Genomic DNA, 22,309 nt, shown 5'->3' with positions numbered 1-22,309 from the left:
CTCTCTGTCCGAGGCCCAGGAGGACCTTGTATACTTGGGATAGGAAACCTGGATTAATCAGGGGAACTCAGGTTGCCCAAGGAGGTGATTTAAGACACAGTTTTCTGCCCCTTGTGCTTCCTAAACTTACCTGTAATGATGTTGACATCTTTCCACATCAGCCTTGAAGTTTCTCCGTCGCTGTTAATGGCTACACCCTGTTAGTCCCTTGCACGATAAGCTGCAGTTCACGTATCAGGTGCCCTTGTGGAAGAGCAGTTGAGCTGGGTTTGCTGTCACCAAAAACAGTGCTGCTAGGCCAGGCGCGGTGGCTCACGCCTGTAATCCCAGCACTCTGGGAGGCCGAGGCGGGCGGATTGTTTGAGCTCAGGAGTTCGAAACCAGCCTGAGCAAGAGCGAGACCCCGTCTCTACTAAAAATAGAAATAAATTAATTGGACAACTAAAAACATATAGAAAAAATTAGCTGGGCATCGTGGCACATGCCTGTAGTCCCAGCTACTTGGGAGGCTGAGGCAGGAGGATTGCTTGAGCCCAGGAGTTTGAGGTTGCTATGAGCTAGGATGACGCCACGACACTCTAGCCCAGGCAAAAAAAAAAAAAAAACAGTGCTGCTGTGACCATCCCTTTGTGTGTGAGTTTGTGTGTGTGTGTGTATATGTGTATCGTATATGTTTTGTGTATATGTGTATTTGTGTTTGTAGTCGTGTGTATGTGTTTTGTGTGTATGCATTTGTGTATGTATATATGTATATGTGTATATTTGTGTATGTGCAGCTGTGTTTGTGTGCCTGTGTGTATTTGTGTATGCATGTATTTATGTGTTTTTGTGTTGACTATTTTTTGTATGTGTGCGCATTGGTGTATATATTTATATGTGTGTATATTTGTATGTATTAATGTGTATATGTGTGTTTTTGTGTATATGCATTTGTGTGTATGTATACGTGTATGTATGTGTATACATACATGTCTATGTGCGTGCATCTGTGTGTATATGTGTCTTTTGCGTATGGGCATTTGTGTGTACATATATATATGTGTGTGTGTGTCTATTTGTGTGTGTGCACCTGTGTGTGTATATGTGTTTTTTGTGTATATGCATTTGTGTATATATATACATACATGTCTGTTTATGTGTGTGCACCTGTGTGTGCATGTGCGTTTGTGTGTATATGTATGCACGCATGCATTTGTATCTGTGTGCCTCTCTCTGCTGGATGAACTACCACAGCAGGGGTGGCGGAGCCATGTGGGGACACTGGAATGTGCTCGTGCCCACAGATCATGGCTGGGCTGGTGGCCGCGTCCTGCCAGGGAGAGAGCTCCGGGCCCTCAGTCTGGCGGACCTGGGGTCCGTGTCAGTGGGGACACACACACCCGGCTCCCTGCCTTCTCACCAGGTTGACACTTACACTTCAAGGCTGCAATTCTGTCACCTGACAAGTTGAGCCCTTGCCTAAAATAAACGGTGAGAGAGATGTTTTGACATGTGATGTTTCAAAAAAAGAAGTCGAATTTGGCTTAAGCTGTTTTAAGAATCCCTCCAAGAGGAGCCAAGGCAGGGTGGGTGGGAACAAAGAGGAGATGCTGGGAAACATAAAAAACTCATATATTTATGTATCATTATACAGTTTTAAAATTTACTTTTTATTTTACCAGCTGAAAATGTTACAAAATACAAAGAGAGCTAGAATGAAAAACAGGACTTCTCTCTCCCCTTCCCCAATCCCTCAGTCCCTCTCCCAGAGACGAGTGCTTCGCGGTTTTCCTGTGTGCTTCTCAGCCTCTGCGTTTTCAGATATTCACATTCCCCCACAGACAAAGGCCGCGTGCGCCACCTGTTAGCTCGCACCTTGCTTCCCTCGCCGGACGGTGCATCTTGGAGGTGGTTTCGTGTCAGTACACTGGCGTCTGCCTCGTTCTCTTTAGCAACCCTTTCCAGTAATTACGTAGGACATCATGTCATAGTCGTTCTGTGATTTAGGTTGAATACATTTTCAAAAACTCCAAATTCCCTTTTCCCGTGGCTCATCTTAATCTTAGAACTGTGGAACTTGTATTAATAGAACTTTAGATTTAAAAGGGAAATCAGATCTTTCTGTCTCCATGCACGAGTCTCGCAATACCTCTAGAATGTTCTATGCTCCTCCCCTCCCTCTGCACCAAGGTTCCTGATTATTTTGGGGATGTTCCCCTCCCTCGGGATCAATCTCTCCTACTGTGCCCCTTAAATCTACCACGCTGGCTACCCTCGTTTCACTGTTCGTCAGCACAAGGCACATAGTGTTTTGTAAAAGACAGTTTAATTGTTTTAAAAAGCAGCAAGAATTAAATTGCAATGGGTGTATATAAAAACAGACGGTCCTGCACTATATCCAGGTTTGGGTGAGCAGCAGTCTTGGTCACAGTCATTAGAGAGGGGCAGGGGATGTTTACGGGTTCCTTTACTCACCCGTGTACTCATTCGTCTGTCCATCATGAGTTGCTTGCTGTTCACGTTGGCTGTGTCTAAACTTGGCACTGGGATTTGAGAGTGAATATCCCCCAGTGACTGTCCTCAGGAAGCTCACAGTTTGGAGAAGACAGTCAAACAAACAGTAACCACAGCCCAGCATAATAATTTCTATGATGGGGTGGGCACAGGGGGTTCCATGGGGGGTCCCTAGGGCCCACCTGGGGAGGGGGCAGCCAGGAGAGGCTTGCTGGGGGAGTTGATGTCTGAGCTGCGTTTTAGGGACACATTCCAAGCAGACCCCAGGCCAACACTGCCGGCAGCTAACGGACTAGACCAAGAAGTCTCCCAGAGGTGCATCTCCTGGGTGAAATTGCAACAGGTGTTGGCAGAGTGGGGGGCACCAGGCCACAGACTTGGAGCCTGACCACCTGGGTTTGAATCAGGCTCCTCCCTCTCTGGGCCTCAGTCTTCCCACCTGGAAAGTGGGGGCGACAGCAGTACCTGATTCTTAGGATTGAATGTGGCAGCTTGGCATACAGTAAGCACCATGTAAGTGTTTGTTGTTGTTGTTTCTGTTTAGCATCTCAGAGCCTCAGCTCCCTTATCTGTGAAATGGGGATATTTCATAGCATCTATTATGGGAGTTGAACCGGATGTTCTACATAAGGAATTTGACATGGTGCCAGGCACACAGTTGGTGCTTCTTAGAGTTTGTGGTTATTACTGTTCTTGCCACCTCCTTGCCCACCTCTGACACCCGGAAAGCAGACTCCAGAGTGCCGGCTGGGCTTCTCGGGGCAGGGGGAACCCTACGTCTGAGGCTGCCCTGAGCCTGGGCCTCCCAGCCCAGCTGCTGTTGCTGTTTATAGCTTGCGCGGAAGCCCCCACTCACAGCCTTGTCTGGAAACCAAATACGCCTCCTGAGGACCAACTGCAAACGTGTGTTCCTGTCACTTTGGGTAACACTTGTCCCATGTAGACAGCGCGTCTCTGCCAGAGCCACGCGCGCCATGGTGGATGACTCATCTTCCCGGCAGAGCTGGGGCCCGGGGTCGCTTTGTGATGTGGGACCTTCCCCAGGGTGCCCTCTGTGGGGAGCAGCTGCCAGACATCCAGGTCAGGGGATACTCAGGGATCTGCTCCAGGCAGCCCCTTTGGTTCTTAGCTGAATGGCGGGACTGTCAGGCCGCATGAGCCCTGGTCGCACGTTGTTACAGTGTTCGCCAAAATCATGTGTTCGGGGAACCTAACAGTGGACATGATCACTGTCACATGAACCGGCGTCTGTTCAGCACTGACCATGTGCAAGTTCAGCCAGGCGCGTGCAAGCTCTCGCCAGATGTGGTACACAATCCTCCCAGCTCCCCTAAGCATCCTCTCCATCCCCATTTCACAGATGGGGAAATTGAGGTTTAGGAAGTTTGAGTCACAGCTAGCAAATGGCAGAGCTGGATTCACCCCCGTCTGCTCCATCACAGAGCCCTAGCTCAGAACTGCTAACCCGTCCCGACTCCAATGTGTTGGAGCAATGGGGCAGGTTAATTTTGCATTTGCAACCTGGAAGATTGTGGTTTAGGCTGCTCATCACCGGAGCACCAGGAAGGGAGCTGCTCAGAGGACGTGTGCGGAGGTCATGCTGGACCTTCCGAAAGACTGTCCTGGAAGCCAGCGGTGCAGGGCGGATGTGAGACAAACAGGGAGACTTGACTCATCCTTGACCTACACCCCTTCCCCTTCTCTTCCTGGCCCAACCGAGACCCCACCCATTGGCACACTTAGTGACGTACGGTGCTGACCGGAGGGCTGACCGGGCATCTCTCCCCTGCCTGGCCCTCAGTTTTCCCCTCTGTAAAATGATCGTTGAGGGCCCAGCAAAGCTCTTAGCGTCAAGTCAGAGCCAAGAGAAGGTGGCAGCTTGGGAGAGCACAAGTGTGGGTGTCAGCGAACCCAGATTCAAATCCCAGCTCCACCACTTTGGAACCGTGTGACCCTGGGCACGCTGGATTGCCTCTCCGGGACTTGGTCTCCTCCTCTGTATAATGGGTCCATGTTCCCACTTCATGGATTTGTTGGAAGCTTTCCAAAGTAGAGTGATTGGCACATTGTCAGCGCTCAATAGTGTCAGCCTTTGTTATTATTGTTACTGTTACTATGGCAGGTGTGACCTGGACACAGGAGGGTAAAATGCGGCAGGCTCTCGGGGACACTGACACAGAGCAGGTGTCCCCCATGCCAGCCTAGGCCCCATGACTGCAGAGCTCCCTGCGGGAAGCGGGGGATGAGACACACTTCTGGAATTTCTCAGAATTGCTCTGTCAGCTCTGAGCCGCTGTTACGGCCCTGACTCAGGGTTCTTTCTCAGGTGGATGTGTCAAATGCCCCAAAATGCATGCAGGCACAATATTTTCCCTTTTCCCCAACCCCTCCATAACTACATTGCCTTTTCTGGTTAAGAAGCTTCACACCTACTCACTACAAAAAAAAATTCTGTTCAGAAACATTTCTCCAACAAATCGTTTCAACAGCTGCCAGCTGCCAGGCATTGTTCTAAGTGCTGGGTACAGTCGTGAATGAAACAGTTCCCCATAGATCGGGGATCAGCAAACTACGGCCTGAGGGCCCAATCTAGCCAGCCGCCTGCTTTGTAAATAAAGTTTTATTGGAGTACGGTCACGCGCACTCACTTACCTATTAGCCTGAGCTGCTTTCCAGTTAACAATGGCAGAGTTGAGGAGTTTGGATAGAGGCTGTACGGCCCACAAAGTCCAAAATATTTACTATCTGGCCCTTTCTAGAAAAAGTTTGCTAAGCTCTGGTGTAGATTAACAAATAAAGAGCCCCCTTCTGATTTGTTCCTAATTCATGATGTGTGCAATACCATACTACCAGGAAACATGATTTAATCAATTCTATTTAATTTTGTCATCTGGTTATATTGGGATATAAAATTATAAGTGTGTAACTAAGTAAAATATCCATAAAAAGGCAACCTGCTATCTCACCACCACACAGCGTGCCTGTTAACAATTTGCCATGGAGTCTTCCAGATGTTTTTCTTTTTTCTTTTCACTCACATTTATGTGTTTATTTTTACAACGCTGCTATCGCAACACACGTTGCTTTGTTACCTTTTTAATTTTTTGTTCGCTAGTGTGTGGCAAACATCTTTCAGTGACGGTAGATAAATATCCTTTCTGAACATCGTTTACCTTGGCTGCGTTTTATCCATCGTGTGGATGCTGAATTTCACCCATCCCCATCCATTGGACACCTACTGTTTGCAGTATTTTGCAATGATGGCGAATCCTGCAGGGTGGCGTCCATGTTCGTAGATCTTGACAAGTGTGTCTGATGATTTCCTTGAGATAAAGTTTTTGAACTAAAGTTACTGAGTTAAGGGTGTGCGCGTTTTAAATTTCAGAGCACGTGTCATGGCGTGTTTTCACACAGCCCTTAGAGGGGCATGTTAGCCTGGTCTTCCCAGCGTGGACATTAGAGAGCTGTCGGCCCGGGGCCAGGCTGGCGCAGTCATCTTTGCCTGCAATTCAAGAGTCCAGAGTTTTCTCCCACCAGTGGCTTTGGGGCTTGCCGAGCTAGTCCGAGCAAGTGGTTTTCAAACCTGCCAAGTTCTTAAGGTTTCCTGAGAGCGTTTTTACGTACATTTCCTCCTCACAGCTTCCTGGAGCATTGGGAAGAAGGCGGTGCAGGTGGCACGTTGGTGGCTGCAAGGAGCACTGGGGAGAAATCCCAGAGCCTGGGTTCCAGTCCCCCCAGCACGGCCTCCCACGTGCTGTGAGAACTAAGAGCCCCATCGCTGTTCCTGTGTCTGGGCTTCCGTTTCCTCCTCTGAAAAAGAAGGGCCGACTGAACGGGCTCAGAGGGTCCTTCTAGGTCTAAATTACAGAATTTGAATAACCTCATTTGACCAATGACAAACTGAAGTATGGACTGGGGACACTGATCTATGGCGAGTAATTGGGACACAGCTCTTCTGTCTGCCTTTTAACTTATCATGCGGATTTTCAGACTCCCTTGTAGACATCTACTTGCCTACAGTCAGTCAGGGAGTTCATAGCAGCCTGTGAGGCAACACTGAACGGGAAGAACATTCTGCCTTCGGGCGAATAAAACAATCTGACCTTTAGAAAGCAGAGTCTCCGACCTTTATTGTGGTTGACCTTGAGCCCTGGTAGCCCTGGGAGCTAAGCTCAGGCACTGCTGATCTGAAGTCCTGCCAGGGTCTGGTGGAGTGGTGAGGCGTAAGTTACTTGTCATGCACAAGAGGTTACCAGGGTACCAACTAGAGAAAGTACTGGTAAACAGCTCGCTTTCTTAAGCCATAGTACAAGATGAATTCTCTTACTTCAGATTTGACGGTCCGTGTTAAAGAGTAGAGACTGCAGTGACATTCAACACAATGTCACATGCACATCTACTTTGTCTGAACATTGAGGCACAGAGAGGTTAAGTAACTTGTCTAAGGTCACACAGCTACTATGTGGTACAGCCTGGATTCAAATCCAGGTATTCTGGCTCTCGAAACAGTGCCTGTCCAGGGAAGACTGATAAGAAATTGGCCAATTATAATTATTATATCGTGGGAAGTTCTCCAGCAGTGCCAGCCACTAGAACCTTCGGCAGTGATAGAAATGTTCACTTTTCTGTGTTGTTCAATATGGTAGCCACATGAAGGTAGCTATGGAGACCTTGAAGTATGGCTGGTGCCACTGAGGAACTGAATTCTTAATATTAGTTAATTTTAATTAATTAAAGAACTCAAATCAGCAAGAAAAAACCAAACAACCCCCTCAAAAAGTATGCAAAAGACATGAACAGAAGGTTTTCCAAAGAAGATGGACAAATGGCCGACAAAAATATGAAAAAATGCTCACCGTCACTAATCATCGGGGAAATGCAAATTAAAACTGCAATGAGATACCACCTTACCCTCTTAAAATAGTCATTAAAAAGTCAAGAAACAATAGATGCTGGCATGGGTGCAGAGAGAAAGGAACACGTATGCATTGTTGGTGGGACTGCAAATTCGTACAACCTCTGTGGAAAACAGTATGGAGAGTCCTCAAAGAAATAAATGTAGATGTACCATTCGATCCAGCAATCCCACTACTAGGTATCTACTCAAAGGAAAAGAAGTCATTTTATAAAAAAGACACCTGCACTCAAATGTTTATTGCAGCACAATTCACAATCGCAAAGATGGGGAATCAGCCTAAGTGCTCATCAGTTCACAAGCAGATAAAGAAAATGTGGTATACGAGTATGTACGCCATGGAGTACCACTCAGCCATAAAAAGGAATGAAATAATGTCTTTTGTAGCAACTTGCGTAGAACTGAAACCAAACGCCACATGTTCTCACTAATAAGTGGGAGCTAAGCTATGGGCATTTGCAGGCACAAAGAGATATAAAGGACATTGGAAACCAAGAACGGCGCGGGGAGGGGAGGTGGGGGTTGAGGAATAAAAACTTACCTATTGGGTACAATGAATACTATTCTGGCGACAGGCACACCAAAAGCCCTGACTTAAGCATTACATAGGGTATCTATGTAACAAAAACATTTGTACCCCCTTAATATTTTGAAATTAAAAAAAAATTTAAAAGACCAGCCAGAGCAACATAGCAAGACCTAGTCTCGACTAAGAAAAAAAAAAGCATCTTAGAGTGCGCTCGGACGACCACTTCCGTTCCTGGGTCTCGGGGAGAATTCCGTCAAAGGTGTCATGCCTCTGAGCATGTCAGGTGACCTTTCAAGGCAAAAGGGCTACCCTAAGTGGGGACTGACTCCCTCCCTACAGTGTGCTAGCAGCGTCCCCACGTTATACCACGCACCTGGAGCTTGGGCAGCCTGTCCCAAGACTGGCTTGATCATCAGGTGCCAAAGCCTTAGAGATGTGCTCTGTGTAACCCGGTGATTCTATACTTAGGAATTTCTCTTATGGGAATTGTCTCAGGATGTTTATCATATTGTTGATGATAGTAGTGAGAAAATACTGAGCAACCTGGAAGTGCCAGTGCTTGGGGATTGGTTAATTGAATGATGCTGCATTCACAGAGTGGAATATTCTTCAGCTATTGAAGGTGACAATGTAGAGGAGGTGACTTAGAAGGTTCTGGACAGGACTATGCAAGGATCTTTTCTTGGGGTGATGAGTTATTTTCAAAGGTATTCTTTGTGACTCTCTGTAATTCCTAAATGTTTTATAATGAGCATGTGTTACTTTGGTAGCTGGAGAAAGAAAAGGTTCTACAGGCAGTGGAATTAGGCTGTTTGGACTGGCAGATGTTGTTAGGGTCTGTGAGTGTGGCCATTTATCAGAGGTGAGTTAGGGATTTATTCTGAATTCCTGTCCTTGCCTACACCTCACTGGCAGCCTTCCTGGGAACATGATGGGGTACACGAGTGTCCCCAACAGGCAAGAGAGAGGGTATGGGAAAGGAAATGAGCACTTACTGGGCATCTCCTGAGTGCCAGGCCCTGTCCTAGGAGCTGTCACATGGGTCCTCTTGTTTGAAATCTGTGCCCTTGGGGTGACCACCATTTCCTCACTGAATCCTTATAACTTTTCTGCAACTCAGAGAGGGATGCGAAGTCCCTGAGGTCACACAGCACGGCTTTCCCAGGCACTCACTCCTTCTGCGGGGCCATCTATGCTTACTCGGCTAAGATGGTTCCAAAAAAGCTGCAAAGAGGCCAGCTCCCCCTGCCAGGGAAGAACGTAGACTGCTGAGAACCAGCCAGCTCACCTGCACTGATCAGGTGCCCTCTGTGTGCAGCCGGGCTCCAAGGAGGGAACAAAGGTGTTGGAGCCCCCAGTCTTAAAGGGCCCCTCTGCTGAGCTGCAGAGTCCCAGAGGTTGCATCTATGTTGTGACCCCCTCTCCCTCCACTCCTGGCTCTCCGCTGCCTGGCACACAGTAGGTGCTCAGTAAATATTTGTTGAGTAAATAACTTACGTGTCCCACTTTGCCTGGTACAATTGATAAGTCACCCAGGGTGTGCAGTGAGACGTTTAGGGAAGGAGTGGTCACCGTGGGCTGCGAGAGCTTTGGCTAAGTTGGCCGGACAGGAAGGGGGAACAGCGCCAGCAGAGCCGCCGAGGCCAGGAACAGGAACGTGCGAGGGTCGTGTGGGATGCGGCGTGTAGGAGGCCAGGGGGAGTAGGGAAGGGAGTTTGTTTGGAGCAAGGGCAGGGGTTGGGACTGGACAGGAAATTTGGGGCTCAGTTGCAAGGGGCCTTGGGTTTCTGTAGGAGGACAATAGGGAGCCCTTGAGGGTTTCTGAGCAGGAGATGAATGATCTGAAGCACATTCCCGCAGAATGTGCCTCCTGACCTCAAATGGAACGTACGGAATGAAGATGCGCCCTGTGGGTCTCTCTGGATTTGGGGGCAAGGTCCCTCTCACCCCCTTATCCTTACCTCCACATTCCTCCACCTTTGAGTGACTGAGAACGTCGCTCAAAGCTCAGGCAGCTGAGGCCCTGTGAGCCGTTACTGTGCCAGTGGCCCAGACGAGGGATTGGGCTTTTGGTCTCAGCTGGAGAGCTCTGGCTTCTCCCCTCTAGGTAAAGCCTGGGCCTCAGCGGCAGCCAGTTCAGTGGCTCCATCACCAGAAATAGGCTTTTAATTTGCCAAGCGGACAAATTAGGGAAGCCGGCAGTTCTCTCGTTTCATGGAAACTAATGGCCTTGGCCAGCTCTGTGGTAGCCAGAGCCCTTGCTCCTTGCCTGCCCCCTCTGGGGGTCCAGGCCAGGGGCAGAGATCAGTCACTGACCAGGCAGTGGCAGACCAAGGGATTGATATTGCCTGGGGCACAGTGGTTTGGACTCGGGGTGCAAGACCTCCGCCTGGGTTTGAATTCCACTTTGCCATCTACTGGCTGTTTGATTTGGGGCACATCACTTTACCTCTCTAAGCCTCAATTTTCTCATCTGTAAAATGGGGATTGTAATAAAACCCGCTCCGTAGGCTGGTTGAGGGGCTGCAGTTCAGCAAGGTGATCTCATGTTAAAGCTTTGCCCGGTGCCTGGCCCAAGTTCGGTGCTGCACGGATGTTGTGCTGGGCGATGCTGGCGGAGGGAGCACGGTGGCGGTGGGCACCTGGGCAGGGTGCCCGAACCAGCCCGATGAGTCTTGGGGGCTGGCCAGGTAGAGTCCCAGTTTGCCCAGCTGCAGCACTGAAAGTCCTGCATCCTGGGATGTCTCAGGCAAACCAAGACGGTCGATCACCCTAGTGCTCAGCTATGACGTCCAGCCCCACCTCTGAGGGCAGCAGGGAACCAGACAGGTCTGAACTTGGGGGCCAGGTGGTGTGATTTGTGTTAGCTGGGACCGGGTTCTGAGCGTTTCTGGCTTGTCCTTGCAGGACCAACTGAAGCAGTGTTTCTCCCGGCGGACCCCTGAGGCCAAGGACACCGACACTCTTGTGCACGAAGCCGACAGCCAGTATGGGACGTGGACAGACCAGCGCCACAGCAGGGACAGGTAGGGCGCGCGTGCGGGCATCCAGGCTGCGACGAGGGGCATCTGGGCCGGAGTCGATTTCTGTATTGGTGGAATCTCTCTGAAATTGCAGGAGGAAACCATTCTTACTGTAAAAACAAAAGAAGAAATTTAGAAAGTACAAAAAAATTATACAGAAAATAATATATGAGATGTCCACGGTAGGCAAATCTACAGAGCCAGGAAGCAGATCAGGGTCAGGGGCTGGGGGCGGAGGAGGACGGGCAGTGACTGCTTAACGGACACGGGGTTTTCTTTCGGGGTGACAAGTGTCCCACAGCTGCACAGTGGTGACGGTTGCACAACACTGTGACTACACTAAATGCCACTAATGGTCACTTTTATGTTATGTGGATTTTACCACAGTAAAAAAAATGATAAGTCATTGATGATCAAGTTGGGTAGAGGATGGAATTGAAAATGCACGAGAAAAAATAAAAGGGAAGCCAAGGTTTCTTACAGTGTCTGTGACAGCCATTTCCCCCAACAGTAAAACGTAAGTGTTTCGTTCATGAGCTTGCTTGCATTTCACTAGACTGCCCCGGCAAGATCGCTGGAAGCCCCGGGCCTCGGTTTCGCGCATGTCGCTGTGTGCCCCCTCCACCCCCGCAAGACCCACCAGGGCGCTCCCGTGGGCGGGCGCCCCCTGCTGCCCGGCGGCGGCACTGCAGCCTCCCGCCCCAGGGCCACCAGGCGCGGTCCTGCTCCCAGCCCTGGGCAGCGCTGCCATCTGCTGCCTCCGTGGAGGTATTTCCCCCGTCCCGGCGTTGCCTCAATCCTACCCCACAACCCCCAACGTCCTCCATATTCCAAGTGATGCAATCATCCCAAAGCTGACAAAAAGCATGGAAAAATGCCAGTACCTGGGCCTAAAGTTCTGCTCAAGGGTGCAGTTTGGGGGCGGTGGGGGGGGTGGGAGGTCTTTCAGGATAGACCCACCTGTCAAGTGTGCCCACCTGCCCTTTGTCAAGGTAAGGGTCTCCTACGCCCTGGAGGCCCTGGAGGCTTTGCTATGCTCTTAACTTCCATGTCTTTTTTATGTGTGTGTTGGGGAGGGAAGAGAGTTAATGCCTTGAATTATTTATACATTTTCTATCTTATGTGGTTCCAGTTATTAGAGTGATCCCTGAATATATTATCATGGGAAGAGATTTCAGAAGTAGGCGATATCCAAAGACCTGGCTTCTGGAGTCAGATTGCGTAACTCAATCCTAGTTCTGCCCCTTTGTGCGAGCTAATTCATCTCTATGCCTCAGTTTCCTCATCTTGAACAAGGTTCATATTTAATTTCATGAGGTTATAATAGGACTGTGGAGGTTATAGGATTATAAAATAATCCTCACAGGATCGTGGAGAGGATTAGATGACACAGTTTTTAGCACAGTGCCTCAGTATGCTCAGTAAATGCTCAGTAAATCTTTATTGAATGAATGATAAAATGAAACATTGCAGGAGATTCCCCAGCCCCTGCTCTCCCATGATAACGGCTAGTGATCATCTGATCTACATCAGGCTGTCATTGTCCAACAGAAGTCCAAAGTGATGATTTGATCAATATGCACTGCATACATGTATTGAAACATCCCTCTGTCCCCATAAACATGTATAATGATTATGTGTCAATTATAAACAAAAGAGGGAATACAATGTAAGCTGCAAATGCATGACATATATGTAATTTAAAATGTCCTAGGAGCCACACCAAAAAAGTAAAAAGAAGCAAGTGAAATTAATTTTAGTGATATATTTTATCGAAACCAACAGATCCAAAATACTGTTATTTCAACATATAATTAACATGAAAGGTTATTCATGAAATATTTTACACTCTTTTTTTTTTTTATTCAAAGTGTTGCAAATCCAGCATGTGCTTTATACTCAGGGAACATCTCCACTCTTGCTTGCACATTGCAATAGCCCAGCAGCCACCTGTGACAAGCAGCTCCCGTATGGGACAGTGCAGGGTGAGAGGGTCTTGAATGGCACAGGGCTGACTCCTCCCATTCTGCACCTGGCCGGGTGTTGCAGGTGGTCCCACGAACAGCACCCGGCTGGCATATCCTACGCTGTTTCCCAAGAGGTTCTCCTCCTGGGACGTGCTGTCTGCTGTTCCCTGGCGTACACAGGACACTCCGAGCTGTACTTCGTGCCACCTTCTTTACTTGAAATTCTGTTCTCTGGAACGCCTCCACGACCACGTCTCCCTTCCTTGCCTTTCTTGCAGCTCGGCCCCCGAGTCCCCCGACAGCAGTGCCACATCGGCACAGAAACAGCCCCCCAGTAGCCGCTTGTCTTCTCTGTCCTCCCAAACGGAGCCCACCTCTGCCGGGGACCAGTACGACTGCTCCAGGGACCAGCGGAGCACCAGCGTGGACCGCTCCAGCACCGACCTGGAGTCCACCGACGGGACGGAGGGGCCACCCCCACCAGACGCCTGCCCCACAAAGGGAGTAGACGACTTTTCCTTCATTGACGTAAGTCAATAGCCAGGAGCATGTGGCTATGTTGGAAAGAGTCATTTTTTCTTAAAAGAAGTTCCAGCATCTCCCAGTAAACTGCCCCTTCGGGGTAGGCTCTGTATTCCAGGGACCCCTGTAGTGGGTACAGAGGGCACAGTCTTTGAGTCGAGACTCACTTATGCATGTAGCTTGGTCCTGCCATATACCCACTGTGTGTCTTGGGGCAAACGTCTTGCCCTCTCAGAGCCTCAGCCTTCTTATCTACTTGTAATTAGCGTAGCAGCGCCACCGCCTCAGATACAACCAAGTGGGTTCCAGTTCAGCCTGACCTAAGCCCTCAGCTGCCAGGTAAGCAGGAAGTCTGACCTCTTACCCCTGAGCGCCCTGCCTGAGGTTTGTAATTCTGAGCATGAAGCTAGAGTTCGCTCAGAACAATTCTGAGCCCCTCTAGGGCTTCAAAGGGGATTCGCTTGCTAAGTACGGTCAAGGCTCTCGCTTGCACCTCTAGATAAAGGCAGAGGCAGAGAAAGACACATGGCCCTGGATGCAGCCACCTCTCTGGGTGTCTTGAGGATTTAGGTAGGTGATGTATTCAGTTATTCACTCAGCAAACATTTATTGAGATCCCGCCACATGCCAAGCATTGCTCTAGCTTACATACTAGCGTTATATCACCGTGCCGTGGCATATTTTGCTGGACTTTCCTCCTAGAACACTAAGCAGTTCCCTCTCAGTGACCATTATTAACGATAGTCACTGAGTGTTGGCCACGGGCCCATGCACGTTCTAATAACCCCTGAGGCGACACTGCTTGTCCATTTTGCAGATTAGGAAATCAAAGTGGTCCCTGAGTGATTGTAAATGCTGGTGTCCCAAGGCTTAGTGTGCTGCTTATTGAAACTATACTGAGGTTTACATATGACGCCAGCCATGATTTGGGGGCTGTTTGGAGCTTGAATGGGGAGGCAAGACACTAAGGAACCAGGCTGAGGCCGCGAGGGTGGCTTTGTGTGCAGGGCACCATCTGCCCCTCTCTGAGTGTGAAAAACCGGCTCTACTGAGCGGCCGGAGAAGCTAGCCCATCTCTGGCTGCAGCAGACACTCTGTGATCTCCATCTGTCCCCCCTTGCCCTGGTCCCACGCAAATCTCCCCATAGGACGCCTTTGCGGCTGGTCTGGGAAGTAGCTGTATCAGGATCAGCTCCCTCTGCCACCCCCAGTGGGGCATCTGTCACTTGCCACCTCTGGCAAATGACCTGCTAAAATGAGCCCATCATCGCAGGCTTAGAAAGCCCTGGGTGACAGAATTTCTCCAAAGAGGACCTGAGGGGAAGAAACCAACATTTCATGCAAGAACAGGAGATCGCCAGGAAGAGGGAAGTCCCGTGTGGCGACAGCTCTCAGCTGTGGGCCTTGGTCAGGCACCGTCTCAAACAATGGCTTTCCATGCCCGAGCTCAGGGAATTCTCTTGGCCACCCTAGAACTGGAATGCTATGATTATCTCCTTTTTATAAGTACGGACCCCAAGCTCAGAGAGGTGAAGTGCATTGTCCAAGGTCACACAGCCATGTTTGGAACTGAACAGGGCTTGAGCACAGACCTTCGAACACTTCACCACCATCTCCCAGAAGCCTGCTAAGCCAGGCGCTGCCCACCTCCTTTCCGGGCCCACCTGGACGGTCTGCACCCTGGGCCCTTTCACCAGGACAGTGGTGATCTTGGAAACCCTTAGTGACAGTCTGCTTGCCCCCGCTCAGAGTGTGAGTCTTCAGGGATGCGTGAAAGTGAAGGCCCGGTGTTTAGCAGGTTGCTCCGTCCCCTCCCACCTGCAGCCTAGATTGTGTGAGTGAAGGAGGGACCACATGGGGAACCTCTCAGCTCGGGGACTCTGTGAATACAGTTGACATAAGGATTTAGTTAGATGGTAAATCCCGTTATTCATTCAACAAACAAACAGACATTTATTGAGCTCCTGCTGTGTACTGAGTATTGCTCTAGCGTATATGCTAGTATGATGTCGCCAGGAGGGGAAAGGCATTTCCATGTGTGTCTCCTGCGTGCCAGGGCACTCCAGGTTCATTGTTGCACCTGATTCTTGTCATCAGCCTATATGGTATGTTTCCTGGAGAAATCCAGGCTTAGGGTGTTTAGGTTACCATGAAAATGCAGAAACACTGGCCCATGTACCACCTAAATAGCCTCTCATGTATCAATGAAGCTATACACACACACCCAGGATGGTGTCCTCAGTTGATGGTTCCCTTCCTTTTCTTCCTCTTCCTCCCTTCCACCCCTAAAGCAAACCTCAGTCCTCGACTCAAGTGCCCTCAAGACCCGGGTGCAGCTCAGCAAGAGAAGCCGCCGGCGAGCTCCAATCTCCCACTCCCTCCGGCGCAGCCGAGTCAGCGAGTCGGAGAGCAGGTCTCCTTTGGAAGAGACTGACAACACATGGATGTTCAAAGATTCAACGGGTATGTCCATGCCTTCTCTCCTCCCCAGATACCATATTGCACAGCAGGAAGGATTTAGATTAAACCCTGGGAAGAACTCTCTCAATTTAGAAGGCTTTGGAGCATAAGAGCACAGTTACACAGGAAACTGATTTCTTGTTCTGCAGAGCTTATCAGAAACTAGGTAAAATGTTTTGAGGGATGATATATTAATTGAGGATGTTTGGGTTACAAGGGACAGAGACACAACTTAATTGTGTTTCACTATTTCTGTTTTTATTCTTATTAAATTCACCTTTATACTTTCTTTAGCTTTGCTTGCTGGTATTTTTCTAGATTCTTGAGTTGAAAGATCAATTCATTTATTATCAGTCTTTTTTGTTTTCTAATAAATTATTTAAGGCTATTCATTTTCCTTTAGGGATTGCTTTGGCTGCATTCTATATCAAAACTTGAGTGAATCTTGAAGAACATATAAAAATTAGCTAGGGAAAGGTATTCCAGGCAGAAGTATCAACAGGATCAAAGGGACGAGAAGTATGGCAAGAACGTTGTGTGTATATGGCAGGAACATCTTTTAGCAGCTTAGTGTCACACAAGCTGGGAATAGCAAGAGCCATGCTGAAAAGGTAGGCAGGGGCCAGATCGTGGACGTCCTTGATGCGTTGCTAAGAAGTTAGATTTTGTCTATAGATGGAGAGCCTTGAAAGATTCTTAAGAAGAAACAAAATTTCTTCTTGCAGTGGAAACTGTAGCAGCTAAGCTCCCCACTGAGTTCCCCAGAGCTATTATAGGTGCCTTTGTTCATTTGGGATTTGCCCATGTCAAAGAGCGAGACCTCACTGCCTGCTTTCTTGGTTTTCTGAGCCAAGCTGCCTGGAACAAATGAAGACCATGTAAGGGACAAAAGCACACAGACACCCTGAGCTGGGACGTGCTGCCATCAGCCTTGAGGAGCTGGCCAGGGGCTGGGAACAGCTGAGGCCTGTGCTCTCTGGTGTGCCTCAGTTCCCTGCTTAGCCTGGGGGCTCCAGAGGACCAGGCCCTGCCTGGTTCATCCTCCTTCCCCTGCCCCCTCCTCACCATGCCACGCCAGTGTCCGGGTATCAGGGAGGGTGGAACGCCTCACCCTTCACACCTAAAAGTCTCTTGCTTGGGCATCCACTCAGCCTCAAGCATGAGGGTGGTGTTGTCCCGGAAAGGGGAGCTCACGGGGAAGGAGAGTGGCTTTGGGGTCCCCCTTTGGACCGCCCTTCCACAAGACACACAGAGCTCTGTACGCTCTTCTCTAAGAGCATAATCCCAGCACCTTGCTGGCCAAACACATTCCTGTATCCTTTCCTGCCTCTGCCAAAGATTTCCTTCTATTTCTGTCGCTTGCAATGAGCCAGGGGCCCAGGAGGTGGGTCTGTCTGTCCCTTCCCTTGAGAGAAAACCTGCTCTGCCTGTTGTCCGTATCTTCCAGCAAGAGGCAGAGTTGCGACAAGAGAGAGCATGAAAGCAGGGTTTGTCTTCATCTGTCAAACGGGCCAGTAACAGTGCAGGGCCTTGAGAGTGTGCATGAGATATTGTATGCAAAGTACCTGTCACTATAGGACCTCAGTGCATGGCAGCTGCCAATGACTTCAGTGCCGTTTTCTTTGCAACAGAAGAGAAATCGCCTAGAAGGGAAGAGTCAGATGAGGAGGAGATGCCATCTAGGGCTGAGAGGACACCTGTCAGCCATCCTCAGAGGACGCCTGTGTTTCCAGGGGTGGACCCAGCAGTGCTAAAGGTACCAAACCCCTCACCAGGAGCCACTTGGTGGCCATGGTCCTTGACCACAGCAGCAACAAGAACAGAGTTCTTGCTCCCTCCTTCCCTCCCTTCCATCCTTCCTTCCCTCCTCTCTTCCTCTATTCCTTCTTTCTCATCTTTGAAATAGTTTACAACTCAAAGGAAGTTGCAAGAATAGTACAGAGGGTTTCCATGTACCCTTCACCCAGCTTCACGCAGGGATGGTTTCTCACATGGGCACAGCTCGTTGTCAGAGTTAGGAAACTGGCCTCGGTACAGCGCTGTTAACAGTGCTATTAACTTATTCGGGTTTTGCCAGTTGCCCTGTGTTTCTCGATTTCTACTTTCTGTCTTTCCTCCACCCCTAAACCTGCTACTCTGTTTGGTCAAGCTACGCCTCGATTTACTCATCTGTAAAGTGGGCTAATGATCCATGTTAGGCACTGGGCCCAGTGCTGGGAAACGGGTGAACACTCCCAGCCTTCTGAGGCCCTTGAGCAATCCAGCCTGCTAGGGAAGGTGGGCACGGAGAATGATTGTTTCGATACCAGATGACGCAGGAAGCCAGCACTGGGACCACAGTCGCTCTCTTGAACGACACCAGGACGCCCGCTGGATATGCGATGCTGGGGGAGGGCTGGGCCACCTCCTCCTCCCCACCTGCGGCTCCAGCAGCCCAGGTGGGTGTACTTAGTTCAGGCAAGGAAGGGGGCCCTTCCCCCCGCCCTGTTGTGTGCCAGGTGCCATGCGCTTGCAAACTCACTCTATGACCCCAAGAACCCGGCAAAAAGGTAGTTATCGTCTCCCATTTTACTGAAGAAGAAATTAAGGCAAAAAAAAAGCCTAGTTTGTTTGCAGAATTCCTCAACTCTGGTTGTTCCACGAAGGCCACAGAAACCTCACATGGGAGGATCATGAATTTGTTACTCCCTCAGGAGATGGAAGTTTGGCTTTCCTGGGTCATTTCTTGCAAGAATAAAAAGCCAATAAATCGTGGCTGCGTGCTTGTCTCCGTAATCAATGTTACAGGCCCTTATCTTTCAGCCACTACCCTTGGCCAGAGGTCTTCTGACTTTTTTTTTTTTAAGCATCAAAACAAATGATCTTCCAAGGCAGCCTAAGCTAGGAGACAGAGAAGAGGCCCTGGTCACAGGTGGGGCAGAGGCCCTGGGGCTGCCGCGTGGACGTCTCGAGTAACTCCTAAGGCAGATCCCTGGATCCCTGAGCACGGCTCGCATCCACGGCTCTGTGGCAGTGAGGCTCCCGCCATCATTCACAGCGTTAACTCGGCGCCCTGGGGCCTGGCGGCTGCCACAGTAGCCCCGGCCAGTCTCCGCCACGGGCAGCGCTTGGCAGTTGTTAACAACCACAGGAGGCCACGGGGCTGGTTCTGGAAAGAGTCCTGGCGTTGGGCATGGTGCAGACACGGTATGAATCCCAGTTCTTGAAAACTGCGTGACTTCCTTGGTAAAATGGAGAAAGCCAGGCTCTACCCCGAGAAGGATCTTGTACGCGTGAAACGAGCTAATAGTTATCACAGAACTCACGCCCGGTGGAGTCCGAATGATGAACGTTCCACGCGCAGGAGCTGTCAGCAGACCACGGTGGTGATGCTGTTGCTAAGGCTGCCCCAGCGCTGCCCGAGAGACAGATGCCACCCACCACGCTCACAGCCCAGGTCCCCCAAGGGGACTTTTTTTTTTTTTTTTTTGAGACAGAGTCTCACTCTGTTGCCCGGGCTAGAGTGAGTGCCGTGGTGTGAGCCTCGCTCACAGCAACCTCAGACTCCTGGGCTCAAGCGATCCTCCTGCCTCAGCCTCTCCCGAGTAGCTGGGACTACAGGCATGCGCCACCGTGCCCGGCTAATTTTTTCTATATATTTTTAGCTGTCCGATTAATTTCTTTCTATTTTTGGTAGAGGCGGGGTCTCGCTCTTGCTCAGGCTGGTCTCGAACTCCTGAGCTCAAACAATCCGCCCGCCTCGGCTTCCCAGAGTGCTAGGATTACAGGCGTGAGCCACTGCGCCCCCCAAGGGGACTTTTTGCACACTATCTTAAGTCATTCCATTCCCAACACACCCTCCAAAAATGGGTGAAAATCCATGCTGCCATTTTCCTGTGGGACCCTAAAGGGCCATCCAAACTTCGTCTTATTTATATGCATATAGGAGTAAGGAACTTAATGGAACCAAACCTTCGACTGTCTGCACTTAGAGTGTCAGGACGGTAAAGGAGGTGGCGTGTCGTGTACTGAGAACACTATGAACAGCGGCTTTTCAGTAAAAGAGAACACGACCATGTGACTCTGGGGTGGTTATTTGATCCTGGTGGTCCAGGGCGGCTGCTTGGAACGCCAGCCTGGCCTCTGCGTTTTCTCAGCCCTCGTTTCCTGCCTGAGTCCATTCAGACACTGGGGCCCCAGTGCTCACAGAGGGCTCAGCAGGCCTGACAGCGTCACCGCATGGGCCCTTCCCCAGACAAAAGGCGGTTTATAGACTCAGCTCTCTTCTCTCCCCAGGCTCAGCTGCACAAGAGGCCAGAGGTGGACAGTCCTGGCGAGGCCCCCAGCTGGGCCCCCCAGCCCAAGGCCCCCAGGTCCCCCTTCCAGCCTGGGGTGCTGGGCAGTCGCGTGCTGCCCTCCAGCGTGGAAAAGGACAAGAGGTGAGAGGTCTTGGGGAGAGAGAGCCCCTCCCCTCCCAAACTCAGGATGGACTTCTAAGAGGTGCTTGCAGCTTTTAGAACTGAATAGAGGAGAGCTGCAACTTTTTCTTTTCGCTAGCCACAGCAGTTTTGTTTATGTGGTCGCTCAGCTCTCTGACATCTGAAAAATACGACAGAGGTAGAGGAAGGGGGCCGGCAATCACGGCAGTGGGCCTCCCTTCTTCCCCCCGCCCTGCCGCCTCCTACACTGAAAACCAGGGCTCCGCCGTTGGAAGCCTCCTGATCTAGTTTAGCCCTCTCCAGATGGATGGGGAAACTGAGGCATCCTCCCTCCTCTTACCCTCCAGGGAAGTACATTTGTCTTGGGAGATCAAGGAGACCTGAGAAGGTGGATCAAAGGCACAACCAGGTTGAAGGAGATAAAGTCACTCAGCTCGGCTGCAGTCTGTGGAGCAGCCGTCCCCATTCCTGGGCTGGGCCTGCTCGGTGCAGAGATGAGCACAGCCCAGCGCCTGCCCCACGGGGCTCTCAGACCGGGGTGTCTCAGCAGCTGGGGGTGGAGGTTAAGAGCATGGGATCTAAGGTCACATGGCTGGGGTTTAATTCCAGCTGTGCCACTTAAGAGCTGCAGGACCTGGGAAAAGTCACTCGACCTCTCTGAGCCTCAGTTTCCTCATCTGTAAAATGGGTTTACTACCCATCCTAACCTTCCGAGGTGGTTGTGGGGATGAAACTAGGAGTGTGTATAAAGCCCTTGGCGTGGGCCCCAGCACGCAGAAGCGCTCACTAAAGGATAGTGGAATTCTTACCATGAGTGCTGTTAGTACATAAAGGCTGGAGATTGCTCGTGATACTAGGGCTGAAATTATAATAAGTGCTGCCAGCACAGGGGCTGGCAAACTTATGGCCCGTAGGCCAAATCCAGCTCACTGTCTGCTTTTATAAATAAAGCTTTATTGGAACACAGCCACGCCCATTCATTTACGTGTCGTCTGTGGCTGCGTTCGTGTTACAACTGCAGGGGTAAGCAATGGTAGCAGACACCCAGAGCTGCCAATATTTGCTTCCTGGTTTGCTCTTTGAGCCCTGCAATGGAGGAAGAGCTCAGGGCGGAGACGTGAGGATGGGTGCCAACAAAGCCTTCCCAGAGGAGATACTTGAGCCGAGTCACGATGAACAGTTTGGTCTTAGCTAGACAGAGGGGCGGTGAGGGGGATCCCAGGCTGAAGCCACGGGATGTGCTAAGGCCTGGAGGCCTGGTTTTCTGGGAGCCCCAGACAGTGCGTATTGCCGGAGCACAGGGTAGGCTGTGGGAAGCAAAGGGCGAGGGTTAGAGAGAGGCAGGCCGCGGCTGAGACGGTGCCTCCCTGCTCCGGCGGTGCCAGAATCGAGGGGCTGGCCCCAGAGTCAGCTGATGGCACTCGTGTTTCTCTGGGCCTGCAGGAGCCCCAGGCGAGGGTCTCAGCGGCACCTCTGGAGGCCTGGGCTTGTGCCGCTACTGTTGGGCAAGGTTTGGCTGGAGTCCGGGGTAGCCTAGGCCCCCATCTGCCCAGGAGGACCCCTGCCTCCTCACCCCTAGGCTGGCAAGCACAGCAGTTCAAGGCCTGCCCCTGGAACTCGAGAGTCACCTCGTCCCTCGTCTGCTGAGCCGCAGACCTCCACTCCGTCCCACCGCCAGCCAGGTCAGCCACTTCCCTGAGCCCTCCAGGGCCACAGGGTCAGGAGCTTTCTCTGAGATTAAAATACGTCAAGTCCTGTACGCACGTGCGTTTGGTTATAAAAGTGGTACGTGTTTACTGTAGAAAGTTTTGAAAATATAAAAATATAAAACAGAAAAAATCATCCATGATCCTACCCTGCAAAGACCACTACTGTCAACATCTGGGCATCTCTCCTTCCATTTTTTTTTTCTTTTTTATGCAGTTGAGATCACAACAGTGTGTAGCTTTTTATTCTTGCTACATGCGTCATGTGACATTGCC

The 22,309-nt window shown here is 50.4% G+C and overlaps 1 protein-coding gene across 1 annotated transcript in view; it reads left to right on the top strand.

The window, feature by feature from the left end:
* Positions 1-22,309, top strand: part of LOC105810224 (uncharacterized protein KIAA1671-like) — a 62,700-nt gene that overhangs the window by 32,792 nt on the left and 7,599 nt on the right. The window contains exons 2-6 of the mRNA XM_012644165.1: positions 10,845-10,963; positions 13,206-13,455; positions 15,741-15,912; positions 17,541-17,665; positions 20,185-20,327. Coding sequence (XP_012499619.1) covers positions 10,845-10,963; positions 13,206-13,455; positions 15,741-15,912; positions 17,541-17,665; positions 20,185-20,327 — 809 coding nt within the window. The remainder of the gene's footprint in view (positions 1-10,844; positions 10,964-13,205; positions 13,456-15,740; positions 15,913-17,540; positions 17,666-20,184; positions 20,328-22,309) is intronic.

The sequence above is a fragment of the Propithecus coquereli genome, unplaced genomic scaffold (assembly GCF_000956105.1).
Source record: "Propithecus coquereli isolate 6110/MARCELLA unplaced genomic scaffold, Pcoq_1.0 Scaffold206, whole genome shotgun sequence".
NCBI lineage: Eukaryota > Metazoa > Chordata > Mammalia > Primates > Indriidae > Propithecus > Propithecus coquereli.
The sequence above is the reverse complement of the archived record's forward strand: the minus strand, read 5'-3'. Positions and strand labels throughout refer to the sequence as shown.